Here is a 20,422-nt window from a genome sequence, read left to right as displayed (position 1 = left end):
ACAGCAGCAGCTGCCTGAGGAAGCCACTCCTGCAGGATCACAGCCCATCAGGTCAGTGCTGCATCAGGAGGGAAGAACTCATCAGGGTGACACTGCCCAGCCTGCCCCTGCCCTGCCTCAGCAGAGCTCACAGCAGCTCCAAGCTGCTCCTCACATGGCAGCTCAACACTGCCCAGGGTGACATGCTGAATGCTGCAAGTAAAATCAAGCTTATGCAACCAGGTGATAGCCAATGCATAAGTGAAGCACCCTGTATTCTTGATCACTTCAAAATATTATCATTAGTATGTAATGTCAACATAAGGTAAAAAAAAGAACCCCAAATTAATCCAACATCTTCATACAAGTTGTATTTACCTGCAATTCCTCTGCAGGCCAATGTGAATCATATATGTTTGTCTGAAATAAACTGGAACAGCCCCTTTGCAGAGCAGACAAGGATGGAGAGTTGTAGGAGATACACATCCTTCATCACTGCCTTCCTTCTAGGGCCAAGCCCCTTCATTTACTTGAGCTTCAGCTTTTCTGTCCTCAAAGCAGACATAACTTATGCCCACAGTGATGCTGTCACATTAATCCATCTGGTATTTGCCAACACACAGAAGACTATTCTAATGAGATATACAGAAAGCAGGACACCATCATCTGAAGCTGTCTATATTCTTCCTTACAGTTCTATCCAGTTTCATTTCTGCCTGGAAAAGTAGGTCAAAACACTAAACAATGGTTTGTTTGAAGGGAAAAATGCAACTTTTAACTTCTTTTGGCATAAACACCAGTTTTTTTTCCCCCAATTAGCACTCTTAAAATGGACAGGCAGGGTCACAGGACTCTCCAGAGGTGAGCATGAAGGGAACATCTATTCTTGACCTGCTCCTTAACCAGCAAAGATTCAATACAAGAGGAATAATTCATGTGGCCAGCAATTGATTCTTGCTTGGGAAGCCCCAGGGGAGAATTCTAATCATGGCAAGCTCACCTTCTTCTGGGACACATTAAAACAGGGGACAGGGGGTGAATGTTCCTTCTGAGTGTCTCCTGAGCAGGTGGCAAAGCAAAGCTTGGGTGCCCAGCTTGCTCTCTGCACACCCTTTGCAGTTCTGGGCAGGACCTCTGGCTGTGGCCATACGCTGCCCCTGCAGCTCCCCCACCACACACAGTAATTACTCTGTTTTCATTAATTGGTCTTAATGCATGCATGCACAGCCACAAATCAAGCCAGCCACTGCTGGGAGTGCAGCAGCTTTGGCTTGGAAATTGCACTTGCCAGGGCTTGTAAAGCCACCAGCCCACCAGCAGAAGCAAATCTGGGGGGCTCAGCTTCCCCCAGCAGGTGCCAGGGGCTGTGTGTGCCTGCTGCAAACTGCAGCATTCCTGGGAATGAACTCATTGGCACAAACAGCTTCCTGATGGGGAGATATTAATGCTGTACTGGTGTCAATGAAACATTACCATCAATTAAAGCAGGCAGTATGGCAGATTTATAAGCCAATATGTAACCAAATATAGCACAGGAGATGTCTGGAAAAACAAGTATGTGAAATAGGCATGACAAATAGAAAAGCTTTATTAAGGGATGATTTCTGTGATCTCTATCTCCCAGAACAGTGATATTTTAACATCTTTATCCAAACAGGAACACAGATAAAAAGGCTGTAAACTCATCTTGTTACCCAGAAATGACTGATGATTTGTACATGAGCAAAATGGTTTCATTTCTACCTCTGACTGGGGTCTGCTAGGGGAAAGTTGTCACCCATCAAGTGACTTTGGAGGGACTAATCAGAGGCATAAATGTAGTTTGTAATAAAAACAGTTGTCTGAGCAATCTATTCAGACCAATATTTGGATTCTTACAGCAAATACTTGAGCACACTCTCTGGTAATGCAAAACAAATTAATAAAAAAGGGTTGGGGGAAGAGCCTTCATGCCTAGCTTGTCACCTAAGGCTGATGAACTCCAGTGCCAAAGCTTAAGAATAGTAAGTACTAAATAGTTACTATTTTACTACTAAATTAAGTAGTAAATAGTTCAGCCAGGCAAAAGCAAAAATGCAGCTGACATTTACATTAAAAGCTATAGTCTTCATGCATCTGTCTCCTTGTTTCTTTTAAAAAAGAACATTTTTATCACTAAAAAGGCCTCAGCCTGATATAGGTGGCAGTTTCAGATACCATGCTACTGACTCAATTTGGACACTTAAAAGTTGTCAGCTCACTTATCAGGAAGTCAAACTCATCAGAAACAAAATCAACTAAGCAGGGCAAAATCACTTTTAGGGTGCCCTGTGTTTTTCCAATTATCACTACAAGTCTCCTTGATGGATCATATAAAAAAAAGGAGGGTTTATAATATTTAATGAGCCCCAGTTGTGCTCAGGCAGGGCTGACAGTCCCACTCTCTGCACAGACATGCACCAGGTACCAGCTCCTACCTTGGCTCCATCCACACTGATTATCCGATAGCTGTTCCTCGTGCTGTCATAGAAGTAGGAAACAGTTACAGCTTGCTTGCTGGCAGGAACCCAGTTCTTCTTCGTGCTGGGGTCAATTTGGAAGACATGGGCTCTGGTGGTGAAGATGGGCTGTTCTCTGGAATAGGGAGGGACAGCAGAAAGGGATGAGTGAGTGTGCGGAAGGTGCAATGTCCCAGCAGCCCAGCCCTGAGCAGGCACAGTGAAGGCACAAGGCAGAGAGCACCTGGCAATCCCCCAAAAGAAAAGACAGAGCAGTGACACTGCCCAGCCACACTCCAGCCCTGAGCACCTTTCCTTGGCACCACTAAGTGACATTCAGCACCCTAAAGTTACTGCCATAGCCCAAGAAACAACTGGCTGCTTTGTCCCCATGCTAAACGACCTCAGTACCCATCTATTCCTCAAAATACTTATTTTTCCAGGACAGGACATTCACATGCATTCTTTCTTTCTTTCCCCATCCACATATTTTGCCAAAAGCAGCAAGCCCCCACAGCTGGATTTGCCCCTGCTCAAATTCCTGTGAACTGCTACCCACGGCCAGGGCTCCTGTGTGGGTGCACCAAGGACCCCAGTGACATACAGGCATGGTATAATTACTGAAATATTCATCTCTCTCCTCAGAATCCCACTGTTCTGTGGATGTGCATGAAAATTTCATTAGATGCAAACCAGTCAATCAACCTGGGAAGTGAGGGGGGAAAAGAAACAGAACCAAACTCCAGTGTTGATAGAGATATTGCCTTTCAGCTCTCAGTGGGTGATGGAGCACCCCAGCACCCTGTTCCCAAACACCAGCCTTCCTCAGATGCTCCTTCTCCTCAAGAAGACTGTGCACACAATGGAGGGGTTTTGTTTTACCTTCAATGTGTGACCAAGCAAATCACACAGAAAAGCAGAGGACTCAGGACCGAAAGAACCACATGTGATACACACAAAGTCATCTAGGTTAAAGATCAGAATTAAGCCTTTCTTAAATGCCATAAAACTAAATTCACCACCAACCATACCCTTAATCCAAGTTTAGCAGTAGAAGTGAACTGCAAAACAAGCTCTGAGTTGTTATATGCATTTTCATGCTTTTGGTTTTTGAAAGCTCCATTATATAATGTTTTATATTAAGTGTACCACTCAATATGTTCTTGTCCCATACAAAATATTACATCATGGATAGGTAATTGACAGAATGACTACAGGATCCAAAAACAATGGTACTACAATGGAGCTACCACCCAGAAATTTAAATTAAAATCAAGGGGAGTAAATTGGCAAATAACAAACAAATGAAGTGATTTAAGAGTACAATTATCTCAGGAAAGATGGGGTGAACTTGCAAAGCCCAGCAAGGCCTCAGGAGGAAGAAAATGAATGAGTGGTTTTCTCCTTGCAAGACTTACACAAAGTTCCACATTTTTCCAGGGGCTTGCAGGTTTCTGGACAGACAGCTGTGCTGAACCATGTAAAATACTTACTCAAAATAAATTGAAATGACAATGGGACTGTCATATTACAGCTGTCAAAGAGTAGCATTTGCTTCAGTTCTCCCTTATCAGTAACTTGCTGAAGCCAGCTCTCATTTCACAGGCCAATATCGATGCCATCCTCAGCTGGGTGGAAAGAAGGGGCAGGTTTCCTTAACATTTTAAATACTTTCCTTATCCATTACACAGGATTAGCATCGTAACACCTCCAGAGGCCATGGAGTTTGTCTGTAATAACAAATTCAAGGAGGGGAAGTTTCCCCCAGGCTGTTTACTCTCTTTAAAAATGTACACTCCTTAAGTGAAAAATAATTTTGGAAATGTTTTCGCCTTTAAAAAGTTCTATATTTTCAGTTGACTCTACTAAAACCAAGTACAACCCAATATTGTACTGTAAACGTTAGGAATTTTCCTCCATAAAAACCTATTCCACAAACAACTTTAATTCTGTTACATTATCTTAACTACACCAGAAAACCCAGTTAAAACTATGCCTGGCTGCTCTGCAGCAGGGGCAGTAAGCATATAAAGTAAATCTGGAGACAATAAAAGTAGAAAAGGCAAAGGCCCCACAACTATCTATTTGTTCAGGAATCTTGATTGAAGCTGCTGCTGTTGAAGCAGGAGCTGTACACATCCATCCAAGTGGATAAATCAATGGATAGTAAAGCTCAGGGCTGCAAATATCCATCTTTCCACTCATTCTTTCATTAAGTAAAGGCAAACCTCTGTTTTTAATCCTATGATTATCAACAACAGAAAAGCCCTGCATTTGTCTTTCTGTGTCACAGAGACAGTGTGCTAGGTGATAAATTATTAAAAAATAAGAAAATGCAATGTGCAAACCTAAACATCTTAAATCATTTGAGGTAGCTGATCTTTAGCTGGGGCTCAGATTTGGAGGGGCCAGCTGGATGCTCCACATGCCTCTGGTCTTCCTGCCCTAGGTGGCTCTACAGGCCAGCAAAGCCCCCAGACTGATTTCTGACTCCCTGCAGAAGAGAAAGCACCCCCAGAACACAACCTCCTGGATTTCCTAGTGCTGCCTTATAATAATTAAAAAAGAAGAAGCATTTCTGTGGCTCGGTGTGCCTTGCTGCAGTTCTGTGCCCCAAGGAGCCCAAAGAGCCCAGGATTCAGCTGGTGCCACCACGTTCCCACAGCACAGCAGGATGGCAAAGCCACCAAACTTCAGACACAGCTCTAGCACAGGGGATACACCCACTGCATCCCAAACCCCTCTGACCACTGAGGCACACACAGGCAACTGTGAAACTGTGGCACTCAATTTTCAAGTGAAATGCAAAATTAGGTACTTTTAAAACCCTTCACCATGGCCCTACAAAGCTCCAAATTGAGAATGATTATTCTGTCTTACTCACTTGTAACTTTTCTACGTTCAAGAAAGCACTTTACTGGTAGAGGAATGACTTCATTTCCCAGGGTTCCTTTCCTTTTCATTTCATCAGAGGTTTATCAGCTTTTATGATAAACTAAGAGCAACGGTAACCTGAGACTGTAGAGCACATTGTGCCTGGTGTGAGCCCTGGGAGCTGCTCCTTCTGTGTGCTGCCAGCTTGCCTGGGGAGCAGCAGCACTGCCAGCCGGGCTTGGACCCTCACATGAAGGCAAAGAGAATTTATGAATATTTAAAATCTCATTAATTTTAACCAAAGTTGTTAATGATTGATTAAATACTCTTTTAAAAAACCCCAACTGTTTAAAAATCAATTTGACAGTAATATCCAGTGCTCAGAGTAAAGCTGCTTGAAAAGTCGAACAGGAAAAGTAGAAAATCACACCTAATAATTCTTTATCTGGTAATATAATTTAAGACAGAAAATGCTTTTTCATTATTAAATCTGGCAAGCATGTTTTATAAATATAATTGCAATTTTCAAGTCATGGTTTAACACATTTTAGCCGACCTTTAATTTCTGTCCTTGCTTCAAAAGAGCAAAATCTCAAGTAAAAAACCACTCTCCTCTAATGTCATTAACCTTTTCCAAAGAATTTAAAAAGCAAGCCACAAGATTCTCGAGCTAACTAAGTGCTTCACAGCTGTGTTAGATACAGTATCACTTTCTGGTTAATATACAACCATGCCAAATTTCACAAGTGTGTGACTAGCTGCAAGCCATGTGTTTTGTATTACTCTTCCTAATCAACAGCAATGAGCTCTCACTTAGGAAAAGTTCAAATTATTTAATTCAAATTTCCTTGTTTATCACTTGAATCATGAGCACAACCAGTGATTTAAATCACTTCAGCTGTAAAGAGTCCTTGCTGATGGCAGCCAGCATCCTCTGGGCTGTGGGACGCTGGTGGCCCAGGGAGCTGTGACACAGCGAGCTCCAGCTGGGTGGCACCTGGGATCCTGGATCCAGCTCCTGACCAGGCACTGACCAGTGAACACTTCTGTGCCACAGCAATCCTTTCTGCTAGTAAATAAAACAAATAAAACTCATGTGGGTGCCTGTGGGATCAGCACCCAGACACGTTCAAATGCACCAAGTGCCCAGTGCACATCAGCTGGATGCAATGGCCATGAAGTAACTGGGACAAAATAATCTCTGTAGGATCTGGAACATCAAGTATATTTGTGACAGGAGCTCTGGTACTCCACTGGAGGCAAAACCACTAATTACACATTTTTTAAAACTTTCACTAGCAGATCACTTAACATTTCCTTAACTTAATCCTTAGATAAGGATTTCTAGTTTACAGCACAGGATTATTTGTGCTGTCTCTACACTAACTGTAGACAACTTTGCATTAACTGTCTAATTGCAATAAAAATATTTCTTTAAAGCACATGTCTCATATATCTGCCATTTGGTGGGGGATGCACATGCCTGCAGAGATTTTGGAACGTGGTGCTTCCTGCTACAGCCCAGCATCATGCACACGTTGAGTTTATCATACCTGACAGTGCCAGCAGATCTGCAGTGATTTGCTGTAACAAGTATTAGATAATGAGGATCTCTCAAGAAAAAAGAGTAGATGCAAATGCAAAATCCTACTTTGTGACATATCCCCCATCACTGGTCACAATACAAAAATCTGTATTTGCTAAATGCAACACGATAAAATTGGTGCCAATAGTATTTTGGATTGAACATTGCTACTACTGCCTGTACTGAAAATAATTAATCCTCTATGTACATGTATTGTAGTTTGCAGTGCCATTTGTATTTATTCAGATCATGGATGGAGATTTTTCTCCTATTTGAAATACTCATTTTGATGAAAGTCCAGGCAAGTTATGATGCCTAAAAATTACCTATGAAAATAGTTTATCTACCTGTAACCCTACTCACTTGTATATACATGCACACCTCAAACTTTGAAAAACAACCAGCCCCTCTCCTCAAAACACCAAAATCAACAAAAGGCAAGGCTGTGATGAAGACAGAGCTGCTGTGGGGAGAAGTTGCAGTTCATGGTGTCACACACAGCAATTAGCACAGTGGCTGCAGTTTTTTACACAATATTAATCTTTGCTCCAAGCAAAAATTAGAGTTCATTATCCCCCAACCTGTTACCTCTAGGCATTCAACACTTGTGCCCTCTTGGATCAGATCTTTTCAGAAAAAAAGAACCACACAAATGGTTCTTAAATCATTTGCAAATCATTCTTAATGATGACCAAGGATGAAGTTAAAGGACCCCTTCTGACCTCACTGCACACACTCCAGTCAAGACAAGCATCCCCCTGTGCTAGAAACTGAGCAAATTCAGCTGTCCCAGCCCAGTGCCTGAGATCCTGGCACCTCAACACCCATCAGTGCCAGCACAGTGGCCTGGGCCCACTCAGCATGGGCAGCACATAGAGCTGGGGAGAGGCAGACACTAAATCTGTGCCATTCTGGGATGTGGCAGCAGCAGACTGGCATTAGGAGAGCAGGCAGTTCATTCCCTTCCCAAATGCCATATGCCAATGAATCCAGGTCACTCAGATCCCATCAGCTGCCACAGGCAGGCTCTGGTGCTGGCTGCCAGGACACACAACCAGCACAGCACTGAGAGCCTGCTGCAACTTGCAAGGGTGCAGAACTCAGCATGAGGAGAGCAGGTGGGTAATGGCTCCATTTTACACCTGAGGAAACAGCCTTGGAGAGCGAGATGGCATCCCAGGATAACAGAGCCACCAGCAAGCCTGGAATAGAATTCATCACCTCCCCTCCTCTCTGCAGCTCTGCTCTCACTGTCATTGCAGGGTAGTTTTATACCACATCTACCCAGGGCAGTTTTTGGCTGTGTGAATTCAAAAGGCTAAATCAACAGCTGAATATTCAGCACTCAACAAAAAAGAATAATAGTCTGTCCAGAGCAGAGGGAAGCTCTCAGAGCATTGACAGCTGCTCCTCCGCACTGTGCAGGAAGGTGGGATGGGTGCCTGCAAAGCACCAGCCTGCAGCTCCCACTGCTCCTGCAGGGCAAACAATCCTTCCCCCTCACACTTATTTCCACAGCAAAAATGACTTGTAAGGATGGAGACATAACCCTGAGCAGTGCAGGGCTGAGAGAGGGGGAGGATTTACTATCAGTTGTAAAAGGGAGTGGCAGAACTGGCCTGGAGTGATGGGCGGGGCAAGCAATGGGCAATTGCACCCAGGTTTTGCTGCTCTTTAGTCTGTATAAAAAAACCCAAAAATTATGCAGGCACCTCTAAAAGTGCCATTGTCAGTACCAGCCAGTTGAGCCCTGTGCTCCCAGGTGGGATTCCCTCCCAAAGTGGTGGAAGGTACTTCTGGAAAACCCTGGCTGCTGAAACAAAAATTACACTGTCCCTAAAAGAGATAGAATGAAAAAAACCCCAGCTGTTTTAAAAATAAAATTTACTCAAAGTCCTTCCTTTCAGTCTTGAAATTCCTATTTTACAGGCAGACCAAGCTCCTCATGATGTGGTTGAAGTGCTGAATCTGGCAGCAGTGTTAATCAAGAGCAAGGTCATGCAACTCATTCAAATATCCAGTCATGATTCTCTTGTGCCCACTTGATATTAAATTTGATATCAACTCACCTGCAGAAATATATGAAATTTGTGCAAAAAATCCATCTTTTTAGCTCCCCTCATTTACAGGCATTATTATTTCAACAGAATATAATTAACAAAAGTGCTTCTTGCATTTTTAGGGAACATAATAGTTCCAGTTACTTAGGCAAAAAAAAATTAGAATAAAAGTAGCTAGCTAAAGAACTGTCTGTTAAAAGCACAGACATCAATTAAACTCATTTTTGATTTGCAGCTCAGTAAATCCAAAAAGAACAAATCTTCAGGAAAAAAGCTCTCAGCATGAAAATCATTGTAACTTCTGTGAGGTCTCACAACACCACTGCACCTTTACCAAGCCAATATCCAAATTAAAAGGCTTATCTTGGGCACTGAGGAAGCTCACGCTTTATTTTGGGATCATCTCCAGAGGTCTATTAACCTTTCAAGACACTGTGAATAAACTCTCATACACAAGTGACAGAAACTGAGAGGACCCTGATCTAATCCTCCATAGGTAAGGTTACTTATTGGAAAAAACCAAGTTGAGGCACATGTGTATGAAACTGGTGGTGTAACTGATCATTTCAGAGGTTTTTTGCTAAGAAGACATTTAAAGGGGATCCATAAATCTGCATCTCAGTAATGTTACCCCCCTCCCTTTTGCAAAGGTGTGAATTCAAACTCTGCAAATAGGAAAAGATACTTGTACTGTGTACAGCCAGCACCTCTCCCACCCTCGTGACAATGAAGCTGGATCAGCACATGAACAGCCCCCCAAGGCCATCCCATTGCTCTGGATTGGTTAAAAATTACATCCTCTGCATTCACCCCAGCTCCAGTGGAGTTAATGCTTTCAGCACAGCCTCCTCTGCAGCACAATGCTGGCATTGTAATATTTCAGGGAGAAATGCCATTGTAAATTGCAAGTGCAAACCCTGGAGTGGAGAGAGCAGGTCTCAGGAGCAGGAGCACGTTCCCTCCCTTCCCTGCAGTCTCCACCCTGGCACAGACCAAGGGCACAAGGGGATGGCCCAGATGCTATCCCAGCTCTGGATCATGGTACTCCTGCATGCACCAAGGTCTACCCCCTGCAGCTGGCCTTGGGAAGGAATTTATTTTGCCTTTATAAACAAGCAGAAAATTCCTTCAATGCAGTAGTGGAATCTTGATTACCACTTTTAATACTTTGTACTTCTGCATGGCAGAGGGCTCAGGGTACTTTGAGGTTGTATGGGCTATTTCATGTCTATTTACAAAATGAAGAGAGCAAATGTCAGAGGATATATGATCAAAACACACCCTACCTACAAACAGAAGACTGGAGTGAGACCATGTGTGTGCATGTAAAACCCACTGACACCACCAGGGCAGCATCTTTATGACTTTTTTCTCCTCCCATGCTATAGGAATTTGCATGGCTGATGAGGATATCTTCACACAAAGCAATCTGGAAAGCTGATTTCAATCAGTGGCGTAATCAAAGCCTCAGTATTGCAAAATAATATGATTAAACACTCCATTATTTCAAACAGCACAGCACTAAGCAAATCCTTGGAGGGGAGTGCTTTTGTGCACTAATCCATGCATGTAATTATTGATATGCTTTCCCATGCCCTATTCAAATGCTCTCCCCTGAGGCTTTTCTTCCACTTACACTAGGGGAGGAAAAAAAAAAGCCAATCAGTTCAGTTTAAAGAACAAGTTGTATAACTCTTTTTGATCTGCTGCCTGAAGGATCAAATAAGGAATTCTACCAGCTGTAAGGTCAGAAGCAAACGATAGGGCTCTGCTTGCCCTGGTGGCCACCACCACGTGGCAGCAGCAGGGGCAGGACAGGGCTGTGCCCTGTGCTGGGACACGCTGCCACCCTGGGCTGGCAACACCCTCAGCTCTGAGCACTGCAAGGAAAAGGGTGCCAACAGATGGCTTAATGCAAGGCTGCACGGCTTTAATGGAACTTAAGGATGTAAAAATTAAAAGCAATTAAAGGCTAAGCAATTTGCTCTGTGAGGGATTAGAAGGATGCAAAGCAATGCCCACACTGGGTTTTCAGTGCAGGTGTTGACTTGCCTGTGCTGAGAACAACACCAGGCTGGCAACAGCACTGCCACGATAAAATGGGTTTGATCTTACCAGCCTCCTTCTAGAGCAGATCATGCAAAGGACAGAAAATCACCAAATGTGGTCAAGAGCACCAAAGCCAGTATATTAAAAACAGGAAAGAGAGGTTCCAGTGCAAGCACAGCCCCTGTGCTCACAGAGAACCCAGAGCAAGGTGCTGGGCACAAAGAGGCACAGCTAGAGCCAGCCCCAGTCCCCACTCAGTGCAGCTTACATCACACAACCTGAAAAGAAGCAGATTCCCAGTTTCTGGTGATTTTAATAGACTAACAGAATTATTAAAAGCAGGCAGAGTGCTTTGGCTGCTGCTTGCACACAGGCAGGAGCTCTCTCAGCAACTGGGGGACACAGCTCCTGGAACTGTGGATTTCCTAGCAGCCAATAAGGGAACAGAATGACACATTTCTTCTGCTGCAAGTTAAAAATACAAAGGAAATTTCAAACATTTAGAAGCTAACATTATTCACTTTGATCTTTAAAAATATAACACCATCTGTAGCCGTCAGATTTACAGTACAGATCTCAGATATGTACATTATTTGTTGGTATAAAAAAGCTGTCAGCAGCCCCGGTGCAAAAGTGAGGATCCTCTGGCAATCTCCTGAGTTTCAGAGAGAACTACTAACCTGAAAAACTCAACCATCAGGTTATTCATGGGCAACACAGGATCTGCAAAACCAAAAAAACACCACTTCCCTTGCCACAAACCCCACTAAACGAAATCCCTGCAACCTGCTTGCACTGCAAAGTGCAATATATTTGCAAATATTTATTTGCAGGTGGTATTGGGGGGAACTTACCCCAGACCTTCCTGAACCTCAACAGCCACCTATTTCTGATCCCTATAGACCTGTTCCCTGGCACTCCTGATTTCTGCATGTCAATGCCTCCAACCTTGTAGGCTATGCAAAGGTTATACAAAATGTGAGGTATGAAAGGATTTAATTTCAAGTATCAGCATTTTTCATGCTATGCAGGTCCCACAACTACAGTTAAAAAGCAAATACGACAAAAAATTGTATTTTCCTGTCAGCAGAGTCTCAAAAATTAGTGTGGGCTGGCTGAAAATTTGTAGAATAAACAAAACATAGCACACATGCCTTTTATAAACTTATTATGCAAGATGATTTTGGGTAATATGCAAAACCAAATAAAACATTCAAATTATTTTCTTGATATGCATTAGCTATTCCAAATTTAACCCCGGTTTTAAGGAGGTGACAGTCCTGAGGGGCCAGGCTAGGACACAGGCCAGGGGAGAGATTGGCAAGAGCAGTCAAAAGTCAGAACTCTTTAAATGTCAGATCATTAATAGTTTTAAAACCAAAAGGCCTTGACCTTTTAAAAAAATATATTCACTCTGCTGAAAAACTCTTCTTGCTTTTCTGAAGTCAAACAAGAAACCCTGGAAATTAATTCTTACCTGTATAATGCTAATGATGACTTTTCTCATGTTTGTAGTATTCAGCTTTTTGTGCCTCAGAAATTAATACAACAGGAGAGGACATAATATTTTTTACTGCCTGTGATATACTCTGTCCTGCTGGTATTTTTGATTGAAAGACTGCACTTAAATCTGGCTTTGCCTTATGAAATTAAGGTCTACTAGACATTAAAAAATCCAATTAGTGCTACAAAAATTAAGGCATACCATTTCCTCAGTCTCATTTTTACTAATATAGACTTTTTCCCTTTCTGTCAAGGGTGAAGGACACAGCTGAATGATGGGATTTTTTCCATCTCATTTATATATTGATGTAATAAGGGCAGACAGGTAGGGCTAGGCAAGTGCTGATTCTGTCAGCAGCCCAAGTTGCCAGGACTGTGAATATTGTCACTTATAGATTGATAAATGGACTACATGGACTAATTGTATTCCAGCGTCTCTGGACAGATGGCAAATCTTACAGCCATATGGTGATTATTTCCACTGAGCTGAAAGTATATTAACACTTACCAAATGTTTAAAATGATGAGATGATCTAAAATAATTTTTCTGTGAACGCGGATAAAAACAAAGGGCCGGCAGGGCGGGCAGGCTGGGGCTGGGCTCCCTCCCAGGGCTCCAGGGGATATTGATGGAGCTGGCTGTGTGCTGGCCCAGGGCTCTGGGAGCACAGGGTGCTCATTCAGCTGCTCTGCATGGCCCCTGATCATGCCACTCTCTGCCAGCACTGAGACATGCACTCTCCCTTTTCCTGGTACTTCTCATTCCTTCTCTTCCCTCTGGCTGAAGAGATACTGAAGTTTTTGTCCCACTTTTTAAGGTAGCCATATAGCCAGCCCTGCCCCCTGAAAATCCAGTGGAGGACTACTCAAACCCTGATCACAGATCTCTGGAGCAGGACTGACTCAGCAATGGGCACCTGCAGCCCAAAAAGCCAACCATGTTCTGGGTCATCCCAAGGACAGGTCACAGGAGGTGATTCTTTCTGCCCCTCTCCCTGCTCCTGTGAGACCCACCTGGTCTGGGTCTCTCAGTGTAAGAACGATGTGAAGCTGTTGGAGTGAGTCCAAAGGAGGACACACAGATGATGAGAGGGATGGAGCACCTCTCATCTGGAGACAGGTTGAAAGAGCTCAGTTTTCAGCCTTTCAATACCTAAAGGGCTGCAAAAGAGCTGGAGAAGGATTTTTTACAAGGACATGTAGTGAAAGAATAAGGGGGAACAGCTTAAAACAGAAAGAGGACAAGTTTAGATTGGAAGGGAGAAATTCTTCCCTGTGAGGATGGTGAGGCACTGGCACAGGTTGCCCAGAGAGGTTGTGGCTGCCCCATCCCTGAAAGTGTTCAAGGCAGGCTGGATGGGGCTTTGAGCAACCTTGTCTAGTGGAAGGTTAGATGGGAAGGTTAGAACTAGATGATCTTTAAAGCACCTTCCAACCCAAACCATTCTGTGATTATACATGCACTAAATGCATTTTGCCATCCCCATGTGTGCTCCCAAAAGAGAAATCAACCAGGAGGGGACAGAACCACGCCCCAGCAATGCTGTGAGACAAACCAAAGCAGCTGAACAGTGACCAGAGGCTCACCCTGCTCACTGCCAACCATTTTCCATAGCAAAGTTCTGCAGTGCTGCCTCAGTGGCTCAGCGTGTTCCCAGCTGCCCATGGAACACACCAGGCTGCTACACATCCCTTTTATGAGCTATGAATCCACCCTTCAGAACAATGGGAGAATACACGCAGGAGACCTGATCCTCTTCTGCTCTGAGTTACTGCTTATTTATACCAAACAAATGCGAGCAAAATCAGCTCAAATTCTCCACAGATGTTTTTGCTGGAATAATAAACCCGTATCACACAAATTAAATGATTTTTTTGCTTTGCTTCCAGAACAAAATTCTGAACATTTGTTTGTTTTAAAATAGGATTGAAAATAATGTTTTGTGTTCTGCAGTAATTTGTTTTGCATGCACTTTCATGATAGGAAAGTCCTTGCTAGTGGAAACAGCCATCTCCCTTGCTGGGGGTAAAAAAAGTTCAGGTATCAGTTTTCCCTATTTGCCATAAGTAAAATACAGCAAGTCAAGAGCTGGAAACTGCACTCTTCACAGTCCCTGTGATCTAAAATTAATGCCTGGTGTTGGTATGCAGAATGGATCAAGTACTTGCTCACCCACTGAGGACAAGGTGCCAACTGGTGAGAAATTCTTACTATGCTTTTCACACATTCACACTTTAGCACCCGAAGTATTAAACCGACTTCATTTTTAAGGCCTCTTTCGCAGGTCTCACTAAACACAGGTTCTTTAAGAAAGCTTTACTACCCCTGAAGGCAGCAAAAGAATGTATCAGTTGCCCATTTCCCCCTAGACAACGCAGACCAGCCCTGTGTTTTTCCATGTGCCTCCCTGCCAGCACTGACCCGGGTCTGGAGCTGCTGCCACCCTGGGCTCCAGCCAGGCTATGCCCCAGGCAGCAGCTCCAACCTCACTACAGGGCAAGGAGGAGTGCCAAAAAGGAGATGGGAAAAGAAAAGAAAGAGGGAAAAACTAACTTTACTCCAAGGTGCAAAGTCTGGAGCACCTGTCTAACTCACAGAAATCAGCTGTTCTTTAGTGGAATAACAGCACTGAACTATCCCAAATCATTCTCAGCAGTTGTGTGTCCGTTTTATCTTCTGGCCAATAATTCAGAGGTCATCCTGCAAAGCAGCTGATCAGCATAAACTCTTTCCAGTACAACCTCGTGTCACTTGTGCTAATTTAACAGTTATTGGGAAGGGTGCTGGAGATCACTGCAATATTACTTTGGTATTTCATAAGAGAAGCTGTACAGAGTTGCACAATATTGCTCTCCCTCCAAAGGACAAGGATGCCAATTCATAAGGCAGGGAGGAAAGACCAAGCAGGGAATGCAAAGTGGATTAGATATTTTGATTCCTTTCCAAACTCTAAGCTTAAAATATAAAAAACTTTGGCAACTTCTCCCCCATAGAATTTGAAATGCTAATTTCTAACTCAATGGAGAAAAGTTCTCGCAAAGATCTGAACAATACCTATGCAGGATTATTACTCTGTGGCTCAAAAATTCATAACAGACCTTCCCTGTGGAGGGAAAAGCAGGTAACCAGAACCACAGGAGAGGTGTTTACCCCAGGCCTGGGTCCAGCTGATGAGGGAAGCTGTCCCTGCAGCTCTCTGCAAAACCACAGGCTCTGCAGAAAAGCCTGGGGAGGAAAGCAGGGCGAGAGAGATTGCTAGGAGAACCAGGCTGCACACTACCACGTCCTTGAAAGCTGATGCATCTCCCATAATGTGCAATTTTGAAGGTCTCAGAAAACACATGTTCAGAACCTTCTGTCTGGGGAAAGCCTTGGAGGATCACATGGAAACTTTAAAGACATTATTTGTCCTTTGGAGCTCTCAAAGGACAAAGTGGAATTTCTCATTGTGCACAAATACCCATTTTCCTGCTCCAAAGCACACGGGAAGGTGAAAGAGGCACAGAGGGGAAAGAAAAGTTTCCCAGGGAATCATAGACGCAGACACACTTCTGCATCTGCCTGGGAGATGAGCAGCTTCCCATCTATTCCAAATAACTCCTAAACCAACAATTCCCTCACTGGAGCGTGGGATCTGGTCCTTGTTCACAGCTATTGTGTTTCACTGTATAACTGAGATTACAGACTCGAGCTTTCAACTCCATCCCCTTGAATTTGGGTGGGTGTAGTGAAGTGACAGATCCCTGTTCTCAGTCAAGCCAATTTCTGTTCTTCTTTAAAAGGACCATAAACCAAATTAGATGGGGTTTTATGAATGAGCATTTTTAGAAGACACTAAATACAAGTTTAGAAGAACACCTCTATAAACAACAGGCAACAGAAAATTATCTATCTCCTGTAATGGACTATGCAAGTGACAAACAGCTGTCAAACATAAAATAATAATGAAAAGAGAGAGTTCTCATTCACCTGTGTGCTGTAAAGTTTTAGGCAACTAAATCTCCGTCATTATTTCATAAAAGAATAAATTTGTCCCTATCACAGCTGGAGGAGGGGGGATTATTATGACAATCACTGAATTTAAAATGAACTGAGTACAAAGATACTTTTATCTCCTCCTTGTACACCCACGGGCAGGAGTTGTGCCCTTCTGTACACTGTGCCCCTGAGCACTGCCCACTTTCTGTCCTGGCTGGGCAGAAACCTCCTGGCAAGTTAGGGAGGAGTGTTTCAGCTTTGGAGTTTTTTTATCGGGGGTTTGCACCACATGAGGGTGTAAGAAGTAAGGACTTTATCTGGAAGGGCTTAGGTACATCCTATGTACAGACCACACAAGATACAGACTCAACACAAATAATATTAAGAGAGGAAAAAACAAAGGGAAAAAAGGGAACTGCAGATATACTGTGTTAGTGTTCAAGGGAGTGGGTGAAGTGGCTAGACCTCCTCCTTTGTATAAATGTGCAAGGAGATTAAACTGACCACCTAGTGGCTCTCAAGTTATGAAGTCCCACTTCCATGTCAGGACAAGCTACAGAGTGGAAGAATAATCCAAACTGACAGCTCTGGGGGAAAGTTAAGCTAATGGGGACTGACGACATCACCTTCAGGATTGGCATCACATCATCCTGCATGCCAGAAACTGCTCCATCCCAAAAGGTAGGATCCTAGAAGGGCCATTGCCATCAGCTCTGCAAGCCAAATCTGACACTTGGAGGCACGGAACAAGTTTTAAATCTGTAATTCATCAAACAAACTGATCTATGTGATTTGTAGGACTTGGGGTGGTTGGGTGGCACAGGGACAGCTATGCTGCTGCCATCTTTGCACCAGCGTCTGAGCTACCCACCAGAACAGAGCCCATCTTTAGACACCCCCATCTGTGAAATAACTGATAAAAAGGTGTCAGACTCTCCCCACATGTCCCACGCATCCTCCAAGCAGCCCTGAGTGCTGGCTGGGGACATTCTGCACTTCTCATCTCAAAGAACTTCTCCCTCTTTTATCAAATGCTCTTATTAAACATTTTCAATATCACAAATGTATGTTCCCACAAACAACAACAGAGACACATTTCAGATGTGTGCCACAGATTCATAGTGGGAAGCTGCAGTACAAAAGCCTGATAAAAACAGGGAATGAAACAAAGGCAACAATAAAGTGTTGCTGTTCCAGATTACAGAGCAACTCACCAACAGCAGAGAACTTGAGTCAGTCATTGCAACTCAATTAAAATGATGGGAGACTGCACCTTGAAGTACTGCCTTTCAAAAGGAAAAGCTTTGAGTACTCCCCAGCTCTGGCTACACTGTCCTTCTTCCAGGGATGAAACAATAAGTAATTGAACACTAAAATTAAAATGCTCACACCTCCACATATAAAATTAAGATTTCCCTTCAGAGCCAAGCAAGATTAAAATTTTGTTCTTTTTTTCCCCCCAAGAAATACAATGGTTCCATATCTGAGGAGAATCTACTGCAAAGCATTAAGTAAACAACAAGTATTTATTCAGTAAGCACTCATACAGCACCATTTCACAGTTCCACAAGGAAGGAGCCTCAGTACAAGCAGAAGCAGCTTTAGGAAAAAAATATTTTACAAGCTGGCTACGCATTTTTTAATGTATTCCACAGAGGCCTTTGCTGTCTTCCTGCACTGAGGTACTAAACATTGCCTGATAAGAATGCAGTTGCAGGATTATTATTATTATTATAATGAAAATGCTAATGGGGAACAACACTGGCAGCTCTGGAGGGCTCTCCCAGGCCTCATGATGCATAGGCAGAAAAGTGCAACTTCTACAGAAATTTTCTTTCCGACTTGCAGAAGGGTTTGAGTTTCTAAATCCTGTAGGCTGCAGTGAAACTTCCAGATGGAAAGGAAACAGTTTGTCCCTTCAGGAATTCTTACAATCTTGCATTTTGATAAGCCACGTCAAACAAATAAAATCAGATCAGTGCATGGAGGAGGCAGGAAAGGAGGACGCGGTGCCTCTGAAGGGAACAGGTCTGCACAGCAAGCAGCACTCATGCTGCTCACACCTCCATCACCCTCCTTTCCTCATTCCCCTGTCTCAAATCTGCACGCTCTTGCTCCATGACAAAGCCCCTGTTGTTTTGCAGCTAGAGCTCTTGCTAGCCCTCATACTGAAGCCCACAAATCCAGCACACCTACACAGCAGAGGCTCCTGCTCCCCTGTGAGTCATTAGGCAGCCTGTCCCACTTGCTGATGTCAGCCAGCAACATCCCTCCCTTCTAAACAAATCCTGAAACGCCTCGAGCATCCATTCTTTAAAAATATTATCTTCATTTTCATCCTGACCCCGGTGGCAAAATTACCATTAGGAAGCAATTGCCAGTGATGCAGAGGGTCCAAGAGCTGCCACGTCAATGAGGAGCGAGCAGCAGCTCCTGGTGTCACACATGAGCTCAGCACCGAGCACTGAGCCGGCAGCAGCAGCACATCCCTCTCACAAACAGGCACAGAGCAGCCAGCATGTGTCACCAAAAATACAGTCAAAGATCAACTGCATCATCCAATCTCATCTTGTACATTTTGCATGAGTGTGTATTACACAAGCCCTACTCACACCATGCCCAACCTGTGCTGGGTGCTGCGTGGCTATGGTGCAGCATCAGCCTTCCCAGGTACTGTCTATTCCTGCCTAATTGCTGCTCTTGCCATTAAAAGGGCTTCTTTAATGCTCAAGCTTAAACACTTCCCGTCTTCGTTTGAAGGCAATGCCCTCGTCACATTCTGAGGTTTAAGAACAGGATCATCAGCTATTGACAGTGTACAGTTATCAGAGAAACATACTTAAAATACATTCCTCTGAGCACATTTTCATCCTAAAGAGCCATGACTAAATCACAGGATAAACAAGTCACACGCTGTCTTCGCAGTGCACAGACTTCAGAAGGTGATGGAGAGCATTCAAGGTGAAAGCAGACAGAGATTTGACCATGTAGCAACCTTGAGGAATGAGGATTTCCCACTCTGCACACACCCTATCACAAAGTCAACAGGAAAACCAACAGCTGATTCAAAAGGCTTACGCCTAAGTCCCTAAGCGTACGTTCATGGGTGAGGCTATTTATCTTAGGCACTGCAATAACAGAGCCAAATGAATGAATAAAACGAATACACAGCACTGCAGAAAATCTAGATTCAAAACCAGGCTGATGCCCTTGCTCTTGGATTCTCAGCAAACTCACTGTCCTCTGCCTGGTTCATGCTGGGAATATGCTTGAACAGTTTGAGACACTCGATCACATCCTGGATCAGTTAAAAAAGTTTCAGTTTAAAGGAACTGAACATCAAATAATTCTTTTTAACATTTAAAAAGAATGTTTTGATTTAAAAAGAATTTGAATTATGCCTTTGTTATCAGGAGACCTACTCACCATTCTCTTTTCAAATAGAAAGAAGGGCTTGAGGGACATGCCAGCTTTGTGGAGAATATTTTATTTATAAGATTTTTCTCAAGTGATAATTAAATTAACAGTGGTAATTAATTAGGTTAGCAGCTGAAAGCAATGTAACTATGATGACTCTTGGTATCAAGTTTTCTCTCTGTCCACTCTTTCTACATGAGCAGATGTCTGAGAAATTTGCAGCAGAACACTCAAACTAGTTGTGGTACTGGCAAATTTCTCCTCTCGTAATTTGGTGAATTTATCTGTAGCAGATCTTATAAATTCAGTTTCATGCATGTGTCTGCAGTGCTGTGAATCCTCACATAGTTGTGAGAGGTGAAGTCACTTGGACAAAGCACTGTTACAGGTTTGGTCACTCACCTGAATACAGCCACACCAAAACTCAAAACACCCACAAATCATTATGAGGCCCTAGATATTTGGTCCTTTCTTTTCTCTTCCACCCACCCCACCAAGC

The 20,422-nt window shown here is 43.4% G+C and overlaps 1 protein-coding gene across 3 annotated transcripts in view; it reads right to left on the bottom strand.

Moving 5' to 3' along the window:
- The window catches only part of HOMER2 (homer scaffold protein 2), a 60,440-nt gene that overhangs the window by 35,356 nt on the left and 4,662 nt on the right, over nt 1-20,422 (bottom strand). For all 3 annotated transcript variants that reach the window (XM_077185314.1, XM_054642361.2, XM_077185315.1), the window contains exon 2: nt 2,436-2,592. In XM_077185314.1, the coding sequence (XP_077041429.1) occupies nt 2,436-2,592 (157 nt within the window). The remainder of the gene's footprint in view (nt 1-2,435; nt 2,593-20,422) is intronic.

Source organism: Agelaius phoeniceus, chromosome 13, assembly GCF_051311805.1.
Source record: "Agelaius phoeniceus isolate bAgePho1 chromosome 13, bAgePho1.hap1, whole genome shotgun sequence".
Taxonomy (NCBI): Eukaryota; Metazoa; Chordata; class Aves; order Passeriformes; family Icteridae; genus Agelaius; species Agelaius phoeniceus.
Note: the sequence above shows the minus strand (reverse complement) of the source record. Positions and strands in the feature narration are given on the sequence as shown.